Source organism: Pteropus medius, unplaced genomic scaffold, assembly GCF_902729225.1.
Source record: "Pteropus medius unplaced genomic scaffold, Ma_sr-lr_union100, whole genome shotgun sequence".
In the NCBI taxonomy this organism is placed as follows: Eukaryota; Metazoa; Chordata; class Mammalia; order Chiroptera; family Pteropodidae; genus Pteropus; species Pteropus medius.
The window spans coordinates 165,854-186,622 of record NW_024353905.1 but is presented as its reverse complement, the minus strand read 5'-3'; the positions used below and the strand labels follow the sequence as shown (position 1 = coordinate 186,622).

General features: G+C 46.3%; 1 protein-coding gene across 6 annotated transcripts in view; it reads left to right on the top strand.

Annotated features, from left to right (window-relative positions):
• The window catches only part of IQSEC2 (IQ motif and Sec7 domain ArfGEF 2), a 76,981-nt gene that overhangs the window by 37,075 nt on the left and 19,137 nt on the right, over positions 1-20,769 (top strand). For 2 of the 6 annotated variants that reach the window (XM_039851379.1, XM_039851383.1), the window contains 2 exons: positions 19,352-19,613; positions 20,617-20,753. In XM_039851379.1, coding sequence (XP_039707313.1) covers positions 19,352-19,613; positions 20,617-20,753 — 399 coding nt within the window. Of the gene's footprint in view, positions 113-19,351; positions 19,614-20,616; positions 20,754-20,769 lie in introns of all 6 variants that reach the window. The other 4 variants (XM_039851380.1, XM_039851382.1, XM_039851385.1 and 1 more) reach the window with 4 other exon arrangements.

The window sequence follows — 20,769 nt, the reverse complement described above, 5'->3', positions numbered from 1 at the left end:
TCTCGCTGTCTCTCAGGTCCACAGCGTCTCATACTCTACACCAGTATTGCTGTCCTACTCAGGTCCTTGACTCCATGAAGCTTACCCCCTCAGGCAGGCTGGCAGAGAGCAGGTAAGAGCTAGACCCATCCCTCCCCCAATCCTTCACCCTTCCACGCAAATATACAATATCATTGCCAGATCCCCGCCCCACCTCCCTCTAGCCCCTGGAGTGATTGTGGAATGGGTGTCTGTGCGTGTAAGAAGAGTGAGAAAGGGGACCAGGTCAGGAGACCAAAGAGGACATTCAGAATCTGTTTGTAGTTTGTCCTTCCTAAAAAATCCTTCCCTAGACACCTGTCCCCCAAAATGGGAGTGGTTGGTCCTAGCAAATGTAACATTTGAGCTGTTTCGAAGGATGAGTAGGAGTTTGCCAGTTGGACAGGATGGGGAAGGGTGTTTAGCCAGAGGGAACAATCTATTAACACCTTTGAAGAACAGTATTATTTTCAAGTTAATTTAAAGACACATTTTATATTTTCTATAATGCAATAAAATGAAATATTAATAACAATGGCAGAAAGACTGGGCCCATTTGAAAGTTTTAAAATATTTGTGTTAAAGAGGAAAAAAGAATGGAATTTATGGAAGATTTAGAATAAATGTCAATGAGAATAAAATGTATCAAAACCTATGGGATATGACCATGTGGGTTCCCAGAGGAAAACGCTTTTACTAGAGAGCAAGACAGCTTAAATTAAATGAATTAGTTACTCAAGACAGCTTAAATTAAATGAACTAGATTCTTACTCAAGAATCTAGAGTAAGAACAACCAAAAGAAATCAGAATAAAGTACTTACTATAGATAAGACCAGAAATTAATTAAATAGAAAACAAAAGATTTGATAAACTAAGAGGTAGTTTTTGAAAAGACCAGTAAAGCGGACAGACCATCCTTTGGCAGAAACGTCTGAGAAAAAGGCAAGAAAACATCAATAAAATAAGGTATGATGAAGAGATTTAACCACAGATTCTGAGGAGAAGAAAGAAGTCATAAGAAAATGCTTTGTATAATTTTATACCAATGAACGTGAAAATCTAGATGAAATGGATGGTTTTCTAGGAAAATATAAATTACCAAATGACTTAAGGGGTGGCAAAAAAACCTGAACGTCATAGAACAATATAGAAGAAATTTAAAAGATGGCCCAAGTTTTCTCCTTAGAAATGGTACCAGGCCCAGTTATTATGGAAGTGCTGATACGATGGGAGTTCTATTAAATCTTGAAAGATCAACTACTAGGAAAAGATTGACAGTTTTTTAGTTCATTCCAGAAGGAGTAGTATAACTGGACAGGTTTAGACAGAAAAAGAAAAAAAAAAAAAAAGGAAAACTATAGCCTAATCCCACATGTTAATATAGTAACAGATATGTTAATTATCAAACTGAATCCATCAATGTATTAAAAGAAGAATGTGTCATGACAAGTGAAGATTTGTCCCAGGAGTGTAGGGATTGTTTAACATTAGGAAAGATGTCATTGTAATTAATTATATTAATAGATTAAAGAGAAATGATCTTATAACTGTCTCCATAAATGCTGAAAAAAATAATCTGATAAAATAACATATTCATTCTTGATTTAAAAACTCTTAGAAAGTGTCTTAGTTATCTCTTGCTGCATTAGGTAATTTGTTACACAGCAATAGATAACTAGTACAGTAAGCTAGGAATCAATGAAAACTTCCTTAACTTGGTAAAGATTTTTTGTCAAAAACCAAACATAATCATCAAATGTAACAGAGAAGTACTAGATAAATTTCCATTAAATCCAGGAACAAAATAAGGATGACTGCTATCACTGTCACTAACTATTGTTTTTCTGGAAGTTTAACCAATGGGATTGAAAAAAGAAATAAGTGGTATAAATATTAGAAAAAAAGAATCGGCGTTAGCATGATTCGAAGATGACATAGTTGTCTACTTAGATAATTAAAGAGAATAAAAGGAAAAATTATTAGAACTAATAAGAAAATTTGGTGAGATGCTAGTAGATACAAGATAAATAAATATACATCCAAACTATTTGCTTCTCTGAATACCAGCAATAACTAAGTAGAAAACATAATAGAAAAAATTCCATTCACAATAGCAAAAAAATTATAAAATTCCTAAGAATTTACAAGAAATGTGAAATAGTTTTAAAAATTTCATCAAAGACTGTAAGAAGACTTGAATAAATCAAGAATCCTATTCCGTTACTGGATAGGAAGATTCAATATGGTAAAAATGACAATTTCCCCCTAATTTGGTCAAAAGGTTCAGTGCATTTTCTCATTAAAATTTCAGTGCTATTTCCCTTGAGCATTGGGCTATTGGGTTTTGAGGTTCATTTGGAAAAGCAAATGCCCAGGAATAAATAAGAAAAGTTTTAAAAAGAACAATAAGGGGAAGACTTGCCCTATAAGATACAATAAACTTACCATAAAGCTGCAGTAGTTAGAAATATTATATCATCACAGAAATGGAGGAGTACATAAATGGAACAAAGTAGAGAGTATAGAAAGAAATCCATATATTCATAGAGGAATTTAATTTATGATAAAGAACACATTTCAAATCATTGGGGAGTCAGTAAATGGGATGGGACTGTTAGCTACCATTTGAGAAAAAAAATAAGTCAAACTGCTACCTCATACAAAACAAATACGAAAAAAGAAAACTGGAAACATGCCAAAGGAAACTCCAGAATATTAGAGTAGAGAAGCTTTTCTGAGCATGACTTAAAAACCCACAAGCCATAAAGTGAAGAGCAATAATTTTGACTACATTAAAATTAAGAACTTCTGTGTGGAGAAAGATACTATATACAAAGTTAAAACAGAAACAAGAGGATAGAAGAAAGTATTTGTTACATAGATATCAGGCAAATGTTAGTGTCTCTGTGTATATCTATATCGTATCCAGGAAGTCCGTAAGAAAAAGGTGTGCAACCCATTTAAAATGGAGAAATGACATGGTTTGACAATTCAGAGAAGAAATAGATAATTAGCTAATGAATGAAAAAAAAAGATATTCAAGCTTACTAATAGGTAAAGAAATGTAACTAAAACAACAATGAAGTACCAATTTTAAAGTACTAGAATTTAAAAGATGGAAAGGGTTGTGAGGAAACAGAACCTCTCACATACCTTGATTGGAGTGCAAACTGGTACCATTTTTTTAATGGGACGATTAGTTGCTACCAGAATCTTAAATGTCATATACGTCCAAGCCAGGAACCAAGTCTTGTAGCTAGATTTCTCTAAGGTTTTACTGCTTAGATGGACCCCAATTTGGCCAGCCAGAGGCCTTTTCTAAAACACCTCAATCCTTACTGTAAACATAAGCCATACTGTGCAACTCTTTATCACATACCCTCAAGGATAGCATTCTCAACCAACCCTTAATGAACAATGACAACATGTTATATGCACCCTGTCACAATTTCAAAGCATGATGTATTCTTCTCAAAACAAAGACAGGATTACAAGTAGGAATACTCTTTTATTTTTAACCAGTCTGCAAAAATGTTAAAGCAACAGGAATAACTTTTATCCACATTTTAAATAAAATGTGCATTCCTTTGGCCTAGCAATTCAACTTTTAGGGATCTGTCCTTCAAAACTACTTCCAGACATATGCAAAGATCTTCACTGCAGCATTGTTTGTAATGGTGAAAAGTTAAGACAACCTAAATGTCCATCAGTAAGGAACAGCTTTTCCTTCATGATCTACCCATAATATGGACTACTCTGTAGAAGATCAAAAAAAAAAAAAGATATATCTCCATATACAGGCGTGGAAAGATCTTCAAGACTTATTGTTATATGAAAAAAGCAGAACAGGGCTTATGGTATGATCCCATCACAAGATGATCTCATCTTGTGAGGAAAACAAAACTCCCATAACAGTAATGACAACACATTATACCCACCCTGTCACAATTTCAAAAGTACTGGCTTTTTTTTTTTTGGTCACATTTCCTTACTTTTATAACCCTCCTTCTCCTACATCTTTTTCCTGTATCCAACTGTTCAGATATTGCTTTTCCTTTTAATAAGTAGCTCGAATACTGCCACCCCACACACACACACCCCAGTTCATTTAGCAAGCATTTGTCCTGTCTGCTCTCGGTTAGGCTTTGTGCTGAACCTTGGTGGGATATAGGAATGAACTGTATCTGGTTCTACCGTTAGCTCAAGTCTGGAAGGGAGAAAGACACACAGACAATGGCAGCATAGTATGGTTTGGAATGGGACAGAAGTAGGCTCAGAGAGCTTCCAGAGGAGGGGCGCCCTGACCCTATCTGTCCCCTACAGGAAGGGACATATGTATTGTGTCTTGAAAGAGTAATAACTTTCCTTCTTCCCCCAAACCTGCCAAAAATGGATGCCCACTTTTTGGCTTTTCCAAGTGGGATGACCTAATGAGGGGAAATGGTTGAGTCAGTATCTTTATCCAAGTTCAAGTTTGGCCACTTACCAACTCTCTGACTTTGGGCAAGCCATTTAACCTCTGAGACTTCTGTCTCCTCATCTGTGTAATGAGGATAATGCCTACTTACCTTTCAGAGCTGATTTTAGGATTGGAGATGATACACGTAAAATTCCTGAGTGACTATCAAGTTTTGAAGGGTAGAGACTACCCATGTCTTGTTTTCCTCATGACCAAGTGTGTAGCATTAGATTGGATCTAAAAGCTGTACATGTCTGAGGTTGGTTCTGGAGCAAATGATGAGCCTGACCATAGTGGGGCTTTGGGATGAAGAGGCTCAGAGTAGTACATGGGATGGAGGGGATCTCTTCAAAAGTAAAGAGAGCCAGGTGCCTGGTATTGGCATGAAGATGATACAGGAGAGAAAATTAAAGCAGGTGGCCTTGGGAAATGGAGCCTAGGCAGGACATTCTGGCCTTGGTTCTTGGTCCTGTTCTTTTGAGGATACCATCTCTCAATTTCATAGTCCAGAGCAGGGAAGCATGGTGGACCAATACTTGTGTTGGTGCCAACGTGTCTCAGTTTCAGTGCCGACCCTGTCACTCACTAGCTGGATGACCTTAAACAACTCACTTCACATCTCTGAACCTAGCTCCTTAACCGTTAAAAAGGACGCAATACCACGAACATCATGGGGTTTATTTATTGAGGAGTGGATGAGATCATAAATAGAATTCACCTCCCTAAGTGCCTGGTACATGATGAATACTCGGAAAAAGTTTAGCATTTATTAGTATGCATTTCAGTAGACACTTATGGAGTTCTGCTGTGGTAGAACTCCCAGGGCCTATGCTGGGTAATGGTTCTTGCCTTCCACAAGTTCCCAGTCAGTTGGGGAGACTAAGAAGAGATATTACAGAGGAGAGCACAGGGGGCTGCGGAAATCCAGAGGAAGGGATCTGGCCCTGTCTAGGCTGGTGCAGTCAACTCAGCCTGAGAACTGAATCTTAGAGGGTGAGTAAGAGTTAGCCGGGGACAGAAGGGTAAAGCGTTGTAAAACATTCCAGGCAAATGGAACAGCATATGCAAAAGAGCCTGGATGTAATTGGGTAGGGCCAGAGTTTCTTAACCTTGAGTGCATGAAATTTAATAAAAAATGTGTATTTTTTGTCAGGGAGATGTTTAATGGATTTCATTAAATGCATAAAGGGTTTGTGTTGCCCCCAAACAGTTAAGAACCAGTGTTGCTGGTGACAAAGTATCATGTGAATGGATTCTGAATAGGAGAGAAATTTAGTAAAATTTATGATTTAGAAACATCACATTAGGAATATGAAAAATGGATTGTATGCATGGACGCCAGCTGGAAGGAGCAAACTGGAGTATTGGCATAGAAGAAATGGATTTGAGCAGGGCTACTGTGTTGCACTACTCCAGTGGGCACCATTCACATGGAAGCATTTTAATTTCAAATTAGGAATCTAAATTCTTTGAGAGTTATTAATGAGATAGACCCAATAGAAGATAAGAGAAAGGGAGGAGGCAAGGATGAGTCGGCATTAGCAGAGGGCCAGAAGGACGTGAGTCCAGGGTAATAAGGAGGAAAAGGGAACCTCTGTTAGTGCTCACCCAGCGCCCAAAGTCTTTGGTCTCAGACATGATTACTACCTTCCATCCTATTCTTAATACGCGGAGATCCTGAGGGACATTGAAGACACTTATTTCTCTATGGATTTTGGAGAGGAATTGTTTCTGGTTTATGAGTTTTCTGAAAAAAGTAGTGTTTCAGCCAGTCATTCAAAGTCCATAAAGACTTCGAGAGATGGAAGTGGGAGAGGATGTTCTGAGAGTGTACGCAAAGGCCTGGAGGTGAGAAATGGTGAAACTAAACATTGGGGTGGAAGGGGCGGGGTGCAAAAGTTAGACATGCTTCAAACAGTTGTCTGGGGAGTTCAGGCTTCTTTTTCTTTTTTTTTTTTTTTATGGTAGGCAGGTGGAGAGCCATGAGCAATTTTTGACTGGGGAAAAATGACATGATCAGATTAGCACTTTAGAAGGAAAGGAAACTAGGGAGGTGGTTGGGAGGAAGAGAGGACTGGAGTTAGAGACTGAATACATAATGGAGTGTGGGGGGTAGAGATACCAGGGTGGAATTCACAGTGAGTTGCAGTGTTCAGGCCTGGCAGTGCATTTATTCATTCAACAAATATTTATTGAGTGCCAGGCACTATGCAGGTGATTAGGGCTATAACATTGAACAAAACAGATGTCTGTCTTGATACATCTCACAATGGGTGAGACAGATAATCAATAAATAGATAACTAAATATATAGACTGTGTCTGGTGCCACACCTATCTGGGGACAATGTTCCAGGTAGAAGGAACATCAGTGCAAAGGCCCTGAGGCAAGAGTATGTTCATTATGTTTGAGGGATAGCAGGGAGACCAGTATAATTGGAAAGTGAACGAGGGGAAAAAGGAGGAGAAAATAACATATCAGGGGCCAAACGAGGTATACGTAGCCTTCAGGAACTATTTAGAAGGTATAATCAGCAGGATTTGGTGACTGGAATTGCTAAGGGAGCAGGAAGAATCCAGGATGACTCCCAGGTGTGTTCTGGGTATGAGCGACTAGGTGGATGGTGGTGCCTTTCACTAAGTTGGGAAATGCAGGCGGATGGGTTTGCAGTGGTAAGACACTAAGTTAGAGGTCCCTGTGAGCTCTGAAGGCCGTAAGGGCTATCCCGATGGAGCTTCCAGCAAGCATTAGGCTTGATGGGTCTGGGACCCAGGAGGGAGACCATGCTAGAGAGAGAGCTGCAGGCGTCCTCAGCCATACCTGAAGTTACGGAATGGAATAAGATCAGTGACAGTGAGTGTGGAATGAAAGAGGAGAGGATGGGAGCAGAACTGGGGAAGAAGTACCAACACATAAGGAATGGGGAGAGGAAGAGGAGCTGGGGGTGGGCAGAGAAGTAGGAGGAAAATCAGCAGGGAGTGGGCTCGCTGAAGCAGAGGAAGGAAAGAGCCCTCTGTGCCCAGGAGGGGCTCGTTAAGAGTGGCAAATGTTACAGCTGGGGGAAGTAAAATGAGGGTGGGAAAGAGTCTATTGGCTTTAACCACTAGGAGGTCCTGGGAGACCTTACTAAGAACAGTTTCCGTGGTGTGGTGGGTGCATGAGGCAGATTGCAGTGGGTTGAAGAGCTCGTGGGAGGTACTGAAATGGAGATGGCCAGTGTAGACAAATTTCTCAAGAAGCTTAGCTGTGAAGAGGAGAGAGGGGCAGCGATTGCTAGAGGGAGATGTGGGGGCAGATAGAGGGTTTTTATCCCAGATGGGAGATACTTGAGCTTCTATAAATGTTGGTAGGAAGGAGGCACAGAGAGGGAGAGGATGAAATACAAGAGGGAGAGGGGATGATTGCTGTGGAGGAGGTAGCAGGGGTGGGCTCCAGAGCCCAGGCAGAGAGACTGGCCTTAAATAGCATAGGGGCCCTCTTTTTCTTACAGGGAAGGAAAGCAGAGGTGGTGGTTGTAGTTGTTGGGGGTAGGATACAAGGAATTGAGGGGATTGGTGAAAGAAATGTTCAGGAAAGTTCAAAGCAACAAATGGAGATATCTAACCCAGGACATGGATGCTGGAGCTGGGAGGAAGCAAAGAATACTTCCGGTTGGGAGTTAGGGAGGACTTCCTGCAGGAAGCAGCATTTGAGCTGAGCCATGAAGTTCAAACAGGATTTCAATAAGCAAAGATCTGTGCAGAGGGAAGAAACAGAATCAGCAAAGGGATCGCGGTGTGAACATGCTGGACATGCCGATGGAATCATGAAGAAACTAGTTTGATGAAGGCTGGGCATGAATGAGCAGGATAACGTTGATGCCACTGATAATGACAGATAATAATGGTTACCATGTGTGAAGCCCCAAACCTATCTTGTGGCAGGTGCTTTACATGCTTGAATTTATTTAATCATACCATGCCCTGCAGAAGAGGTATTTCCTCATTTTACAGATAAGGAAAATAAGTCCTAGAAAAGTGAAGAGATGGACCCAAATTTACTTAGCTAGTAGGCGATAGGGCTGATAATTCAAACCCCTGCCTCTCTGACTGTAAAGCTCGTGCTTTTTTTCAGCAAACAGGAAAGGCCAGGTGAGGCCATATGGTGGGGGAGCCTCGAATGCCAAATTGAGGAGTCTAAACTTTATCCAGGAAGCAATGGGGAGCCAGGGTGGGTGTCTGAGCAAAGAAGATTCATGCTCGAAGGTGGGCTTTAGGAAGGCTAATGTGGTCCAAGAGAGTAGGGAGAAGAAATCAGGAAGTGGCTGCAGTGTCAGGGTGGAGGGTAGCAGAGGCCTGGCCTGGATATGAGGGGAATGAGCAGTGGGCCTAGAACATTATTTGTTCCTCATGACAGCTTTGAGAGTTGTGAAGCTTTCTTCTCCTTTTATAGATGAGGAATGGGAGACTCACGAAGGGTGAGTTACTTGCTCAGGACTTGAGCCCTGGTTCATGTGGTTTTGCTGACTCAGTGACTCTGTGGAACAGTGTTTCAAAGGGAACTCTGAGTAGGGGAGAGTGTGCATGCATGGATGTGTGTGTGTATACGTGCGTGCACACGTGCATGCTTGTCTGTCAGATGGACAGCAGTGCCTTCCCTTGCCTATCCTCTTTCCTTCCCATCTCTTCCCAATCCTCTAGGTTCCTGGATTCCATACTTACTGCCTCCCCAAGCCAAGGGGTCTGGGAGTGGGCTGATACTATTCCATTGGGTCTCCCCAGGTCAGGCTTTTCACTCTCAAGGCACCTGGTCACACCTCCCTACCCGCCCCCCATCCCTATTGTGTGTCCATCCACCCCACTAAACTAGTCCAGCTCCAGTGAGTGCCACATGCAGACCGGCCCCTGGTACCATTCCTCTTGTTCCTACAATGATTCCTCCCCACCTCTGTGGTGCTTCTGTGTGGGTGTAGACAGTCACCTTGAGAATTAGATTCAGCTCACAAGCATTTGACGTATGTTCCAGTCCTTGCAACAATCCTGTGGGGTTGGCATATGAGCCTCATCTTTGCAGATGAGAAAACTGAAGCTCCAAGAGGGGCAATAATATGCTTGGGCAATATAGCCTGGAAGCACTTGTAGAGCTGGCATTGGAACCCAGATCTGTTTGCTTCCTGAGCTGTGGGCTTTCCACACTCCATTTCTAAGCATCTTCAATTTTCCCAACTTTGAGCCTTCTGGAAATACAAATTTTTGTCCTTCAAAGACAGGGTGGATTTCTAGAACTAGTGCCAAGTTCACCCAAAGATCCTGGTGGGATGAGTCAGAGACTTGGAGCTCCGGGAACTCCGAGTTTAAATCCTGACTCTACTGCCCACCCAGCTATGTGACCTGGAGCAGGTTATCCACCATCTCTGAACTTCAATTCTCTCACCTCTAAAATGTCGAAGAGTTGTTGAAGAAGGTTAAATGAGATGATGTATGCAAAGTGCCCCAGAAAGCAGGTTGCTACTATTTAAATTCAAATGAGGGTTGGGCCCCTGTAAGGTCAGAAGTGGAGTTTATATACTCTAAGCAGGACCTAAGAGGGAGCCCAGCCTGGGTGTCAGGAGGGATGTCCCAGGAGAGGACCAGCAACAGGCTCTTCAGACACCGAGTTAGGTGTGGCCCTGGATAATCCATCACACTTGCCTCCCCATTCGGACCCCCATCCTAGTCCCACCTCCCTGGTTCCAGCCCTTCATGTATCTCCCCTGCTCTGCAAACTAATGCCTCTGCCTCTCTCTGTCACCCGCCGCCTGTGGCCTCTACCCTGCCCTTCCTGGCCCCAGGGAAGAGGAGGAGGAGGAGACTGAGGAAGAGGAAGAGGAAGACGCTCATCAGTTCTGCTGTCCGGCCTCCGAGTGCAGCAGTCCCTCCTCTCGATAACTGAGAGGACAAGGGTCATTTTCTATGCAGAAGCAAAAGCCTTAACCAGCTCCCCTCCACTCCCCGCCCCCCCGGGATCCCCATGGACCTTGTCCTGCTTCAAGAATCAGATGGACAAGCATGGAATTCCTTCCTCCCCAACTTCTTGGAATTCCCATCCCCACTGCTGTTTCCCCTGGACTCCAGGCCCCAAATTATAAAGACTGGAGCCCTAGGTCTGACTAAAATATGGGAACAGCAGAGTTTGGAGCTTGGAGCTTGGAACGGGAACCGTCCTGCACCCACACCCCACTCCCCGCTCCCCAGGCACCCTGGAGCCTGCCACTCCTGGAGAGGTCTCCAAATGACATCCCAAGGACCTACCTCTGTCCTCTGTGAGCACAAACAGAGATGCAGGGTGCCTAGGGCTCAGAGGACCAGAGAGGGCGGGACCCAGCCTGCCTAGTTCCTCGTTGCTCGTTTCTTCGCTATGGCCATCGCTGCCATCTCCTCCACTGCTTGAAGGCCTTGTCCCATGCCCCTGGCCACTCCCGTAGTGCTCTGTAAATACGATCAGGAAGAAAAGACCTTTCAGAGTACGTGTTGCTGTGTACAAAGGAATTTCCATCAATAAAAGCTGATCTCTTCTCTCTGTCTGATGTATGTTCCACCCCACCCCCGTTTTCCTCTTCCTGTCCCCGCTAGGGCCTTACCTGCTTCCCTATCCAGGGCTGGGAACAGGGGCTGGGAGAGAAAGTAGGATTTGATTTGCGGTGCTGTCAACACCCAGAAGGCACTCAATAAATAAATGAGTGGTGTGGCACTCTCACCATAGGCATGCCTGTTGCCTTCTCCAGCCCATCAGTCTGAGGCGGCATGAACTGGCCAACTCAGACATGTCAGTTGGCTTCTTTGCTACCTGATTCCCCCGTGTATAAAAGGAGGAGAGAGGCTTGACCAGAGGATCTCCAAGGGCTCCTCCAGCTCTGACATTCTGTCAGTCTGAGATGCGACAATTTTAAGAAACTATGAATTTAAAATATGATAATTCAGTGACGCATGCCATGCAATCCTGTGGTTTCTATGTCTACAACGATTTTTGGATTTTCCAATCCTATAGTTTTAAGATTTCATGATTCTACCGTTAAAAAAATTCTGATGGTGTAATTTTAATATTCTGAGATGTTAAGAATCCTTAATAATATACTTTCAAGATTCTGATTCTACAACTTTAGGGATCTCTGAATCTGAGGGGAAGTGTTTTCCCCCAGATGCAGCCACCCTAAATATTTTCTGCACCTGCCAGAAGCTGTTCCTAAGAATCCCTAGAAGCTGTTGGCAGGAGAGTGAAAGGTGTCCTTACAGGCTGTAGAACCCACATCTTCTATGATGTATCTGTGTTAGGAGCAAAGCCAGGAGACCCCCAAGGGGGTTCATACCCTGATTTTCTCTTTCTGAGCCATTGGCATTAGACAAATCTGAGTTTACCTCTGGTTCAGCTGCTTACTCTCTGCATAAACTGGAGCAAGGATTTTCTTCTCCTTGAGCCTCGTTTACCTCCTGAGTACAGTGAGGTATCTCTGTACTTGGTTAGGTATCTCCATTTGTTGCTCTGGGCTGTCATGAAGATTAGCAAGAAAACACAGGGAGCCCAGCGTAGGGTCCGATGCGCGGTTAGGTAAGTGTTCAGTGATTGGTGGCTCTTGTTTTGATTAAGGCCCAGGTGAGGGTCCCTCCTCTCCTTTCTTTCTTCTCTCCCTTCAGCATCCCCATCGCATTGATTGCATAGTTGTTCCAGAGGCTCGCCTCATTTCCTCACTCGTTGTTTCACTCGGTTACTCAACTTATCTACTTATTCACTCATTCAAACTCTCATTTATTTCTTCCTCCCTCTGTTCCTCTGTCCCTCCCTCTCTTCCTCTCCCTCTTATTTACTCTTCCAGAAGGCATTGCTTTAGCATTTATTGTGTGCAAGGCTTCAAGCTAAATATTGTGAGGGATCAAAATTAAGATAGTGCCTATATTCTCCATCAGTTCTCTATTTCCCAGGCAAGATGAGAAATCCTTTGGGGAAGTAAGCAGGGTGCGAAGGGTTGAAATGATTGAGCAGAAACGGCTTCAGTGATGAGCAAAATATGTTCCTGGCCCAAAGAGGAAGGAGTTGTCAAGGTGGACTGCGGGGTGACGTTCAGGACAGCTTTCTGGAGGGGGTGGAGCAAGAGTGGAAGGCCGGGAAGGGTTCGAATAGGTGACGAGAGGTGAGGAGACATTACAGGAGACAGAGCACGAACAAAAACTTGTGGAGAGCTCCAGGGTCGTATTCGGGAATGGTGCATAGATTGCTCTGTTTGACTGGCTCTACAATGCATGTGGGTCTAGGTGACCTGTGGCTAGGGAGTGGGAGAACATTCTATCCTTCATTTGATTGGAGATAGAAGGAAGTAGGGTGTAGGTGTTCAACTAAATGGAGGGACAGGGCAAGTCAAAGTCAGATGGCCATGGTGGGAGCCATGGCGTAGGCAACTGAATTGGCTGAGGGCCTGTGCTGTGGGAAGTGGGAACGGTTCTATCAGTTGTAAGGGAAAAGTTTATGCCTGTGCATATATGTGCATGTCTTTATATGAGGCCGACAGGTCTAATAGGAGTGAGAGACTGTGCAGTGGTATGTTTCTGAGGGAATGTAATTGTATGAGGCTGGGTGCAAGGAACTTTGAGTGTGTGAGGTCGACTGAGTGAGGTGGCAACTTTCTGTGCCTGGTAGGCTCTCTGAGTGTGCCCGGTGGAAATAATCACAAGACTGGGTGTGGGTGGCTTTGGAGCATGTGTTTGGGGCTGTGTTTTCTAGGGTGACATTCGTCAGCCAAGATGGTCACACAGACACACATTACTGCTACCTGTGCTCTTAGGGGACCAAGGTGGCTGCTGAGTGCTTACTGTGTGCTGGGCCTTGGCCTGGGCTTGGAGGGTCCACAGAGGTGAATCACACCAGCCACTGCCCCTAGGAAACAGGAGCAGGATGAGAGATGGACACTTCAATAGAGAATCATAATTTAACTGGACATAAGTACATGTGCCATGAGTGTGCACAGGACACAGAGAAGGGAATAGCTGACCCTGTCAGGTTTGGGGTGGGGGTTGAGTGAGTCAGAACCGACTTCCCAGGAGGCCTTGCCTGCCTACGGTGCTGCAAAATGCAGATGAGCTTACCCAGACTGAAGGAGTGTGTGGATGAAGCAGAGATGGAGGGCATCCTGGGCATGAGCACAGGCATGGTGATGCAGATCAGCTCACAATAGCCTAAGAAGTGGAAGTAGTCTGCTGTTCCTGATGTCCAGGAGCTTAAAGGTTGGGAAGAGGAGGTTGGACAGATTCAGCGAAAAAGTTAAAAGTGGGACACTGGCCTGGAAGGTAGAGGACTTGGATTCTCATCCTGTGCAACCCTGGACAAGTCACTTTGACTGTTGGGGTCTCATTTTGCATCTGTGTGGTTGGAGGGTTCATAAAATTCATCACAGTTCTGTGGATCTTCTACCCTCAGCCAGCCAAACATTGCTCTCATAGTCAGGCAGTTCTGCCTACTCACCTCAGGCTTTCCAGCTTCCTCCTGGGTTGCTTCCTCATGCCCACACTCCGCAAATATTTACACAGACTCTGGCCCTCTGTGTTCCACTGTGGGAAGGCATGGGGACCTGAAAAATGCAGGGATTCAACCTTGAAGGGGCTGCTCAGTACAGGGCAGTGGGTAAGAGCAGGAGCTTTGATTTGACTCTTGGCTCCATCACTGCTGAGCTTTGAGACTATGGGCAAATTACTTCATCCCTCAGCACCTCAGTTTTACTCATCTGCGTTATCCCCCTCAGGTGGAACAACCCAGACCTTGCAGGGTTGCTAGTGTTAGCAAAAAGTAGGTATTCAGTAAATGACAACTATTATTTTTAGGGCTGCAATGAAGCAGGGCTGGGATTCAAACCCAGTGCTGTGTGCTCGCCAGCCTGTGTTTGTCCATTATCTACCCAGTCAGTCCTTCTCCCTTGCCAACCCCTGTGCCAAGCTGGGCTGGCCTCGGGTTTGGAATCTCCATGGCGCTGAGATTGGGCAGCAGAAATCTCTTGCAGAAAAGCTGTCAGAGAAGAGGGAGGTGACTGGAATCTCCACCCTACCACCACCACTAGGTCTGGTCTCTTTGTCCAGTCTTCCTCCAGAATCCACAGCCCCTGGCCTTATCTAAGTGCGCTGACCTCCTCATTTTGTTTTCTTGTCTCTCATTTCCGTTCCCCGCTTCCAGCCCAAGTTGCCATGGGGATAGTCCTCAGCATCCCTAGCTTCCTCTTGCCCTCATCTTATGGTATCTATAGCAACAGCCCCCACTTATTTCCATGGCAACTTCATCCGATCCCATCCCCTGCTGGCTGCCTGGATCTGGGCAGCACCAATAAAAGAAAGGAGGGAGAGATACCTCCCATTAGGAGCAGCAGCCGGGAGAGTTGGTGCCCCTGCCATGGGCAGGCTACCCTGAATCCCTACAAAACGTCCTGCCCTGCTTCTCCCCATCTTAGTATCTTGGCTCACAAGGCCCTTCACTCCTTATCTCTATCAGTTCCTCTTCGGCAAGGCCCCATTCAATAGCTTCCTCCCCCAGGAAGCCTTCAGGCAGCAGGGGAACTAGCACAGGCTCTGGGCTTTGAGTCCCTGTTCTGCCACTTCCTAGCTCTGAGACTTTTGGCAGTCGCTTCCCCCCCTCAGAGCCCTTTCCCTCACCTGCAGAGCAGGAATCCTAATTCTTCCTTCGCGTTTGCCACGCGTATTAAATAATATGCAGAAAATGCCTGATACAGGGAAAGTGCACTTTAAGTGCGAATTTATTTTTGTTCTGCTCAGCCACCCCCAAGCAGAAGGAATCTCTCTCCTGAGCAACCCCAGCACTTCCTCTGTTCCCTAGCCCTGAGAACTTTCAGCTTTTTACTGCGGTTATTTGTGTTACATGGTTTATTTCCCTGCTGCAGAGGACGCTCTCAGTTCCCCCACAGAATAGCCCAGCGGAGCAGGTGTGTGTGTGTGTGTGTGTGTGTGTGTGTGTGTGTGTGTGTGTGAGAGGAGAGGGGAATGGCCAGAAGCACTACTCTAAGGTCAGGATTCATCCTCAAAGTCAGCACCAGCAGTATGTCCATCATGAGGAGCAAGCGCGATCCTTTTGACAGGCCCTATAGGGAGCTTGTGTTTACAGCCTGACCTCCCTGCCACTCACTACTCCCTTTGCAACCAAATCGGGTAGTGAGCTCTCAAAGGGTGAATCGCCAGAGTGGAAAGCCAGGGGCAGCACGCAGCCAGAAGTGGGGAGAGGCAGTGAGATGTCTTGAAAAGACAGCCTGAGCCCTGGGTTTGCATCCTGACTTTCTCACTTAATAGCTGTGTGACCTTGAGCCAGTTTACATCACCTTCCTGAGCCTCAGTGTCCTCATCTATAAAACGGGACTAATGATACCTGCTTCAATAAGTTGCAAGGCTTCAAAGAGCTAATTAACATTCTTGCCCTGGGGATGGAAGTAACTATAGGGTCCTGTGGCAGCATAGAGGAGGGGCCTGTAAACCAACGTGTGTGGAAGGGGCAGGCAGGCATGGAAAGGCGCACCTGAGAGAAATGTTGGATGAGCAGGAGGTAGGTAGGTTGGGGTGATGGGGCAGAGGGTATATGAGGTAGAGGTTGGGTCAGGAGAGCCATCCATGGCTATGGTGAGGAAGTTGGAGGTTATCCTGTGGGTGATAATACCTGCAAAACCTGTTAGATCTCAGCCCTCCTCTGCTCATCTCAATCAGAGAAAAAGCCAGTCTTTATTGTGGGCTGAATGCCCTTCATGATTTGGCCCCTATTACCTCTCTTATCTTATGTTCTATCACTTTCCCCTCTGTTCCTCAAACATGCGGGCACAGTCCTACCTCAAGGCTTTTGCACTGGCTCTACCCTCTGTCTGCACTGCTCTTGCCTCAGATAACCACATAGATCACTCACTCCTTTCCATCAGGGCTCCGCTTATATGCCATTTCCTCAAAAAGACCTACCTCGACCACTACATCTAAAACAGTACCTTTTATTATATTCTGTATTTTCCTTTCTAGCACTTATCTCTACCCGAAATGATAGTATATAGTTATAGTCTGCTTCTTCCACTAGAACGCCACATCCTCGATGGAACAAATCTTAAGCGTCTTGTTCACTGTTATGCTTCCAGCACTCAGCACTATGCCTGGCACAGAGAAAGTGCTTAGTTGTTTTCTGAACGAGTCAGGAAGAGCCATGGAAGGATTTCAGTGAGAGAGTGAAGTGGTCGGACTTGTACTTTGGAAAGCTCTGGCCACAGGATGGAGAATGGGTTGGAAAAGGAGACTGGAGGCTGTGCTCAAAGTTTAGGTGAGAGAATTTATTAGCAACGGCCCACCAAAGCTCATTCATTAACTTCCTTACTCCAGAAGCTTTTATTGAGCACCTACTCTGCTCTAGACCTTGTGCTCTGTGTTAGCTAGGAGATTACCAAATTTTCTTCCCGTGCTGGGATTCTGGGAGTCATGAACGCAAATAGCTGTCACACTTTGCCAAAGCAAACCTGTTCCATAAAAAGGACAGACATGTGCTGTGTGTGGGAGCTCTAAACAGGATCAGCCATCATTTCTGGCCAGAAATGGGCTTCAGGAAGGCTTTTAGCGGTGGCATATGACCTGAATCTTGATGGAACTAGAGTGTGGGGGGATTTCTCAGATTGCAGATGGTAGAGATGATAGGGACTATATTCCAGATGGAAGGTACTGTATGAGCAGCTTTGGAGGTGGAAAGCAGAGGAGTATTGGGGAGAAACAGGACCAGGCCAGGGTGGAGGGAATGGCGGATGGGGTGGGGGATTGGCAGCCACCCCTGCAGCATGGCTTAATGTTTAAGAGCATGAGCTGTGGAGTCAGACTGTCTGAATTTTGATCCTGGCTCTACCATTAATAGCCGTGTGTGATCATAAATATGTTACTTAACCTCTCTGGGCCTCAGATTATGTGTAAGGGAAGATAAATAACAATACATGCCTCATAGGCTTCTTTTAAAGAATCAACAAGTTATTAAATGCGAAGTGGTAAGAACAGTGCCTGACCATGTTAAGTGTTCTTCAAGCATTAGCTATCGTTACCTTGGAGATGCCTCAAATGCCACAATAAGGAACTTGGGCTATCTCTTATGGGCAGTGGGAGCTATGGATGATTCATGAACAAAGAAAGCAGTTGATCAAAATTGAGCTGGAAAAGTGTCCTGGAAGGGTAGAGATTTGAGAGGTGGTGGGCAGGATTCTGCAGTCCTCTCAAGAGAGGAGCAGCTTAGATGCCTGGAGTGGGGGCAGGGGGAAGCTGAACTGGGTCTGACTCCTGGAGGGGGTCCCTGAGGCCCAGGAGAAGAGAGAATTTGGGATAGAGGGCAGCCCCCAGTCTGTTTTTGCCTGGCTCCTGACATTGTTGCAGACTAAGGCTTGAGAGTGTGGAAGATGAACAGTGGACGGGAGCTCCCACCATGGCGGAGCCTAGCTCCAACCCTGCAGCCCAGGACCCAGCCTCCTGGGTACAGCTTTGCCACCATGCCCAGCACTCAGCCCGAAATGCTCTTCTGTAAGGCTGGCAGGCCTGTTGCAGCTCAAGCTCCTGCGCTGATAGGGAGTCCCCTCACACCCATCTCAGCTCTACTCTGCCCTGCACCCTGGCCTTTGCCAAGTAGGTGCTAGGGAGTGGCTGCTTAACCCTTTAACCAGCCAAGAGTCCCCTAGACCATTCATTATCTGGGCCCCATCTACACTCATTCCTCCTACCCCGCAACCCTCTCCAGGCCTCACCTGCCTGTCCCTCCCCTCCCGACTCTCTCTTCTGTTCTCCTGCTTCCGTAGCTCCTCACCATGCCCTCTTGGCTCAGGGCGTCGGCATCTGGGCTCTGTCGCCACCTGGGTTCCCTGGCAGCCTGGTTGCCATGGCACCATGGGAGCAGGTCTGGAAGAACAACAGCTCTGAGTAACCAGGGCGGCAAGGCCCAGTGCCCAGCTCCTGCCACTCTTCAACCTCAAGACCCCTGCCCTCCTCCCCCCCAGCTGAGCAGAGGAAGCCATGAGGAGAAAAAGGAAGCTGCCCCGCAGGGCAGCTCTTTACCTGTGAGGATGCTGGATGAGAGGCCACTCCCACTGTTGCTGAGCCCTGTGACTTAGCTGTCAGGGAACCCTGGGAACTGGCCAGGCCCAAGTCCAGGCAGCTGAGGGCAGGGGCAGGGCTGCAGGGGGCAGGGCTGGGCAGGGAGGGGAGAGCCTGGATGCCAAGGATGCGGGGGTGGACTTTGGGCCTGGGGACAGGGCTGATCTGGGGTGGTGCTGGGGATCAGGCAAGGCACTCCCACAGATGTCGTGGGGACAAACTTCCATCAAAATAGATCTGAGGGGAATCTGGAGAGGAGAGGCGCAGGCCTGCTCAGGAACAGATCCATCAAAGGGGGAGATTACAGAGATAAAACTGTTTAGAGGACAAGAACTATTGGCTTGAAGGACAAGACAAGCGAAGCTCGATCTAGGAGAATAAAACTAATGAGGGCAGTAACCATAGAAGACTCAATCAGTAAAGGAGTGAACTCGGACAAAGGAACAAGACTAAAAGTCGAGGAACTGTGAGGGACAGGGTCATGTGTGGAAGGAAGGGGCAGTTGAGATGGGGCTGAGAGATGGGGCTGAAGGGGAGGAATGAGGATAGAGCTGTGTGAGAAGGCAAGGGGCCTAAAGGGAGAGGATGGAAGTGTGAGGGTACAATGAGGAGGACAACTTGGGGTTATGACTCCTTTTGGCCTTTTAAGTATTGGGGTACCTGTATCTGTGAATAAGCTGGGGGGAATGATGTTGTGGGAAGGAATCTGGTCCACCCACTCTCAATCTGGCCCAGCAGGTCCGTCCTTTGTTCCTACATCCTGGCTCATCTTATCTCATCCCCACAGTGTGGAGGGTGATGCCCCAGGCAGTGACCTGAGCACAGCGGTTGATAGTCCTGGGAGCCAACCCCCCTACCGGCTGAGCCAGCTGCCCCCTACCAGCAGCCACATGGGGGGCCCGCCTGCTGGGGTGGGCCTTCCCTGGGCTCAGCGGGCTCGCCTCCAGCCAGCCAGTGTCGCCCTGAGGAAGCAGGAGGAGGAGGAGATAAAGCGCTCCAAGGCCCTATCGGACAGCTATGAACTCTCCACGGACCTGCAGGACAAGAAGGTGCAGAGGAGATGACTCTGGCTGGGAATGGGAGTGGGAATGGAGTTGAGATAGAACCAAGGGAGAAATTGGGATATGGCACTTGAGGGTGGTATCCAGAGAGGGGTAGTAAGACTGGAATGGGAGGAGACTAGCTCCAGGACCCTTCACCCTTTTGGGGACTCACTCACCACCTATCCACCAACTTTCAATTCCTTCAGCAAACACTGATTAAGTTCCATGCTGGGCACCGGAGATGTAAAGATGAATGAGACCTGGACCCAGTTCTCAAAAATCTTTGTCTAGTGGGAGAAGCTTGCACATAGGTTGACAATTTCAGAAGACTGTGCTACAATGTATTACGCAAGATATCGTTCAGCTAAGTAGGGGACACAAAATACTATGTATAGAAAAAAACCTAGAAGGACATATACCAAAATGTTAATTGTGGCTATGTCTTGGTATTGGGACTTTAGGGTCCAATCTTCTTTCCTTCCTTCCTTCCTTCCTTCCTTCCTTCCTTCTTCCTTCCTTCCTTCCTTCTTCCTTCCTTCTCCCTCCCACTCCTCCCTCCTCCCTCCCTCCTCCTCCCTCCCTCCTTCCCTTTTCTCTCTCTCCTCCAGTTTCCCTCTCTCTCTCTTTTTCTTCACTCTCCCTCTTCTTGCTCTCAGTTTCTTTTCCTTCCTTCCTTCCTTCCTCCCTCTCTCCACTCCCTCCCCTTCACTCCCTCCCTCCCTCCCTTTACTCTCTTCCTTCCTTCCTTCCTTTTCTGGCCTGTTTTTTCTAACTTTTTTAGAATACTGAAAATCTACTTCTTACAAATCAAAAAAGAAAACCACAATGCAGTCCTGTGTGACAGGTGCTATTTGAGATTAGAGTGAGAAGACAGCACCGAGAGCACAGCTTGGCACATTAAGGCTGTTGTAAGCAGCTAGCTGTGACTCGGTGACAGTATGGTTGAGCCCCAGGGAGACGAAGCTGCAGTAAGATTCTGACCTTGTTTCCCTCGACCCTCCCCTGCTAGGTGGAAATGCTAGAGAGGAAATATGGGGGCTCCTTCCTGAGCCGCAGAGCTGCCAGGACCATCCAGACGGCCTTCCGCCAGTACCGCATGAACAAGAACTTTGAGCGGCTCCGCAGCTCAGCTTCAGAGAGCCGCATGTCCCGGCGCATCATC